General features: G+C 49.6%; 1 protein-coding gene across 1 annotated transcript; it reads right to left on the bottom strand.

Moving 5' to 3' along the window:
• Positions 1-384: 384 nt before the first annotated feature.
• Positions 385-5,367, bottom strand: LOC123191177 (probable receptor-like protein kinase At1g49730). Its single transcript, XM_044603962.1, has 9 exons — positions 5,164-5,367; positions 4,112-4,663; positions 3,711-4,001; positions 3,052-3,313; positions 2,921-2,973; positions 2,754-2,821; positions 1,420-1,509; positions 1,242-1,326; positions 385-1,138 (listed from the first exon to the last, which is right to left on the bottom strand). The coding sequence occupies exons 1-9, from the start codon at positions 5,273-5,275 to the stop codon at positions 594-596; spliced, it is 2,058 nt and encodes a 685-aa protein (XP_044459897.1). The 5' UTR covers positions 5,276-5,367; the 3' UTR covers positions 385-593.
• Positions 5,368-5,728: the final 361 nt, after the last annotated feature.

The raw sequence follows: 5,728 nt of genomic DNA, 5'->3' as shown, positions 1-5,728 counted from the left end.
AGCCTACTCGGAGTCGGGTGGCATTGCGGCGCAAGCTCATGTCAAGATCAGGCCCAGGCTTTGCAACATAAGTCGACACACTTGCGACCTCGGTGGCTCTCAGGTGGAGATTACCCTTGCTTGGTCAGCCATTGTTAGGACCGATTTATGTTAGTACAAGTATATGTTTGAATGTTATGGAGTAGGATACTCTTTGCCCTGTTACCTCTATCTATTTCTGTTTTTGTTCAAGTAGGCATTCGTGTATCCCATTTCAACTATTTGTGGGTCGGCTACAAATTTTCAAGTTACGTTGTGTGCCATATTGCAAAAAGAGAGTATGTTGTGTGGAGTATTTATATCTGAATTTTCAGGCTATGTTGTATGCCAACACACTAACAGGAAAACAAAACTGCATCATGCATGCACAACACAGCACTTCCATAATAATTAAAGAATGTATCCTTCTTTGTATGAACCACCATGCGTCCAGGACACCGATCTGCAGCACCAGATCATCTAACCGATAACACCTCAGCCAATCGACCACGCAAATCAAAGTTTTATCGTGCGGAGGAGCAAAAATTTCCTCTTCAGAAACAGAGACTGGTCGTTCAGAAGGTTTCAGGTGGGGAGTGAGCCTGGCCGCCCTCGAGCAGCATGCTGCGGCTGCAGTAGGACCTCGTCGTGCTCGACGATGAATGCAGGGATCGCATGTCCCCGCCGCAGGGGACAAGCTCGTTGCGGTGGACGCCGGCGCCGCCGCCCCTGCTGCTCCGGCCCGGGTAGAAGCCGCCGTCGGCGTCGTCCATGCCCTCGCCGAAGCTGCCGTTGCCGGGGTCCAGCCGCTCGGAGAACATGCGCAGCACCTGCCTGATGGACGGCCGCTGGCGCCCCTCCCGCTGCGTGCACCACTGGACGATGCCGACCGCCAGGTGCAGCTGGTCCATGTCCACCGTGTCGCGGATCGTCGGGTCCACCAGCTCCGGCGGGATCTCCCCGGACGGCGACATGTACTCCTGCGCCCACTCCACCAGGTTCTTCTTGTCCTGGATCGCCCGCCGCCCAGTGACCAGCTCCAGCAGCACCACGCCGTAGCTGTAGATGTCGCTCTTCTCCGTCAGCTCCTGAGTCACCACGTACTCAGGATCCATGTACCCTGCAGTTCATTCATTGAACAACAATGGTGTATGATTTACTGAATATTAAGGTAACCTGCTAGAAATAGTTTCGTTAGCTGGTTGCTACTGCAAAATTCACACCTGGAGTTCCGCGTATATCTGTGTTGACAGCTTCAAAGCTGATAGCACCGGTTCTCGATGCGTGCGCAAGGCCGAAATCAGCAACCTAAATATACAAGATCGAGGAGAAAATTTTCAGCACGAATCACAACCTAAATGCCATAGAGCTAGAGGTTGTCAGCATGTCACACGAGCGAACCTTGGCAACAAAGTTTTCGTCTAAGAGAATGTTGCTCGACTTGATGTCTCTGTGGCAGAGTGGAGGGTTACAGAAGAAATGGAGGTACTCCTGCAAGAACAAGGACACGTCTTAATCTCAAAATAAAAGAACAAGCACAGGTCAGCATTCACCATCATGCAGAAAAATGTAAAACATCAAAGGAAGTTATCTACAGAAGTTGTGAAATGTCAACTTAACTGACTGAAAAAATGTTTAATCCTGAATTCAAATCCAGGATACAAACAGCACAACACAATATTACTGGCTAGCAAACAAGCTTATCAACAGTGTCTGTCTTCCAACCCCACCCAGAAAGTGAGAAAACAGTAGGCAAGCACTGCCAAAGCCCCATGGTAACATGGTGGGTCCTGGTGGCTAGTGGTACCAAACCAAAGCCCCAGAATTTTTTTGTTTGCTGGGCTAAATACATTTGAACATGTAATCACTAGTCAACTTGCCATCTCAATGACTCAAAGACAGAAAGTGCAAAAGGATATTTATGGAAATGTTAGGCCAAATGGGCCAAAATCAGGTCAACAGTGTCAAATACTCCAATACATAGCTGGACCACAGGCATGGGCATTCTCATACCTGTACAAATGCCTATCCCCTATCGATGAACCAATAATTTCCACATGCCAACAACCGTTGGTTGATCCTGATTCTTGAATGCTACTGTTCAATGGCACCCCTTGAAAATAAACCGGGGGCCAAAATACTGTGCTGTTGTACGCAATAATAGTTCGAGCGATACAGACAGGGACCATCTATCTCTCTTGGAGGGGGCAAAACGCTATCATGTTGTAAATAAGATACTGCATGCTATCAGGCCATGTATACATGCAAATTGATAGGTGTGTCTGAGTAAATAAAAGGCATTTGTAAAGGCTGGCCTAGATCTGAGGGTGGTTGCTCTGAGGAGACAAGGTGGAAGAAGGGTGTCAGCTACAGTTGCTGCACTCGGGCGTGTTGGAGTAATTAATTGTTTTGTTATAATGAGAAACTCCCCTATCTGTACCCTAATTCCTAGCATTCCAGCTTGATACTTTTCATCCATATATAATACAGATTTTAATAGGTGCATTTATAGGAATTAACAGATGCAAGGAACCTACACTGAGAAAGCTGAGGAATGGTGTTCCAAGCTTAAATATCACATAATATGGCTGCTATGGGAATGGAACCTGCAGTATTTGTAATTCAACTTGATGCATGCATGTTGATGATGATTTTCCATATTTTGGCTTAGCATAAAAAAGAATAAGAACTTCATAAGGTAACGGAAACATAGTTATTTACTACGGTGAACCTACCAGAGCATTGGCTACGTCCATTGCGATCTGTAGCCTTGTCTGCCAGCTTAATGCCTTTGTTCCAGATGCTGAAGGAATGCAAATGAGAGCACTTAACAGCAAGTCAAGATATATTTTGAAGGAGAAATATCATATGTACAGAATATCTGAAATTGACAGAATCCTACAGTGCAGGTGATCCTTTAGGCTTCCATTTTCCATGTACTCGTAGACGAGAAACCTGAAACACAGAAACATAAGATGAAAAGTTGACTATGTATGGATATAGCAAATTAAGATGCAAATAAAACACCAGTACCTTTCTTTCCTTTCGACACAGAAGCCCTTTAGGTTCACAAGATGACGATGATGCAACCTAGCCAGGAGCTCCATTTCCCGGCAGAACTCTTCTTCAGCTTGTCTTGAAACCTTGTCCATCCTTTTGACGGCAGCTATAGAGCCATCACTAAACTGAGCCTTGTAGACTGTTCCAAAGCCCCCCTTTCCAATAACCGTGCTGAAATTGTTTGTCGCTTTCGTTGTCTCTTTGTAGCTATACCTCTGAAACATTGGCGACTGACCTGAAGAACAGGGTAAACAGAGTGCTTTCGATCAAACCATAGAAGGACAGTCCATTTTTCCTATCATATTCATGCCCATGCAAAGCCACCAATGGCAATCCACTAAAGTAAAAATTAAGAGGCTTCTCATTTTAGCATTTGTCATTTTTTTCACAACAAGCTTGTGGCAAGTATACATGAATGAGTTGGTTGTTTTATGCAGAACTTCCGAGTCCTATGGCAAGATCAATAGTACAACAGAAAATAAGAACCTAGATAGTAGTTTTCAGGCAGACACCATACATGATGGGCCATACAATGAACAAGTGAACACAGAGTTTATCATTACTAGTTTAAAGAATCTACGTTCATCTGAACTACAGTGTTATATATCTATAACTGAAGCATATGCACTGACCTTCTGCGCATCTCCAGGACTGACCCTGGTGAAATGCATTGTCTGGACTCTGAGCAGACAGCTCAGCATCCCTCAGCTCCTTGTTCTTTCGACGAATGAGCACCACCAAGACGATCTGAAGAAGAATGGCAAGCAATATGACCCCTATCCCTATCCCCGGAACCACCGAAATGTGGTACGGCTTCTGATGCTTCTGTGGCAGTGGAACACTTTTGGTCTTTGGAGCTAAAGAATCACTGGGTACGGTGACATTCGGAGTAGAAGCCGGAGTCGACGTGACAGACACCGTTCCTGGTACACTCCCAACGTTAGATACAGAGTTTCAGAACCGACCGGTCACCACTCAAAATGTCAAAATGTTAACAAACAGGAGTAACTTGGTGCAGCAACTGCTGAAATACCTGGGAAGGTGGTGATCCCCTGAACACCGAAGAAGCAGGTGAGGATATCGTCGTAGGAGAGCACGCCGTGCTGCGTCGCGAGCGTGACGAACACCGCGCTGCGGCACACGCTGAGCGCGACGTTGTCGTCGGACCCGATGAGCCGGCGGAGGTACACGATGCCGTAGTTGAGGCATGTCTTGCAGGTGATGTCGAGGGAGAGGGGCCCCCTGCAGCTGCCGATGACGTCGTTGAAGCTGGGGGACTGCATCATCTCCAGCACGGTGTTGCGGCCGGCGCACTGGTAGTCGACCCTGATCTTGGGGCCGAGGCCGCAGAAGACGGCGGCGTCGGTGGCGATGCCCCGCAGCCTGAAGGTGTCGGACACGGCGCTGAGGCACATCTCGGAGAAGGCCGGCGGCACCCCCAGGCGGCCCGTGGCGTTGGCGTAGCGCGCGATGGAGGTGGCCACGAAGGCGTTGATGTAGCGGCAGCACGCCGCCCGCTGCGACCCGTCGGAGCACGCCGCCGCCGCCGTGGTGAAGTTGGCCCAGCTGAAATCCAGCGGGCATCCTGGGGACAGTGAAGATCCTCGTTAGTAACAAATGTACTGATAAAATGCCCCCAGATTACTGCTCGTACTGAACTGAATCGGCCATGCGACGAGCTACGGAAAATGTACTGGCGAACGGTACTGGACGAATGCCCCCAAATCATTGGTCGCGTTGAGCCGGCCATACGAGGTGGAATGTGCGGTTCTCTGGTACAATGGAAATGCATAGGTGGTGGATTCATCCGTGCACGGCGCGTACGGCGGAGGCCGGAGCTTGGCAAGAAGTGGTTTGGGGGGGATCGAATCGGGCGGCGGCGCTAGCTAACCGAATCACAGGCCACGGCGAAGCGCGGCGGATCACATTCGAGCTCCTAGTAGCTAGAATAAACGCCGCGTTCTGAACCCTCGGGCACCAGGAAACCGGCACCGCCGTGGAGGGATCACCCCAGGAGCAGCGGCCGCGGACGAGCTAGGACCAGCTGGGGGGAGGGGAAGGAAGTGGGCGAATGAGCGGACTGACCTCCGACGGCATCTGCGGCGGGGCTGGGGGAGAACCAGCACGGGGCGGAGAACGCCAGCAGCAGGAGTGCCGGCGGGGCGAAGGCGGCGGCGGCGGCGGGGCGGCGGCGCATTTTGCGGGAGTGGAGTGGGGAGTGAGTGGGGGAGTGGAGTGCGGAGGAAGACTTGGGATTTTGGCTGGGGGCGGCGGGGCTGAGGCGAGGAGTGCGACAATGATTTTTCTTGGGTTTTGGCCCGTGACCAAAAAGCCCTCACTCGCCCCGGGGGCTGGGGTTTGGGGTCGGTCCTCCACGCTTGCTGCCCATTGCTGTCCGGCTCAGGTGGTACGAAAAAATGTTTCAGATATGGTCCTTCAATCAAGGGCAAACATGTTGTTTATTTACCTCATGTTCAAATGCTAGTGTCAAAAAACAAGCTCATGTTCAAATGTTAGGCCTCTTTTGGTTCATAGGATAGAAAAATTATAGGAATATGAAAGTCATAGGAAATGAGTTGACATGTATCTCAAATCCTATGAGTAGGAATAGGAAAGGAGATGCTCTTTGATTCACATTATAGGATTTTTT

This window comes from Triticum aestivum, chromosome 2A (assembly GCF_018294505.1).
Source record: "Triticum aestivum cultivar Chinese Spring chromosome 2A, IWGSC CS RefSeq v2.1, whole genome shotgun sequence".
NCBI classification, from domain to species: domain Eukaryota; kingdom Viridiplantae; phylum Streptophyta; class Magnoliopsida; order Poales; family Poaceae; genus Triticum; species Triticum aestivum.
The sequence above is the reverse complement of the archived record's forward strand: the minus strand, read 5'-3'. Positions and strand labels throughout refer to the sequence as shown.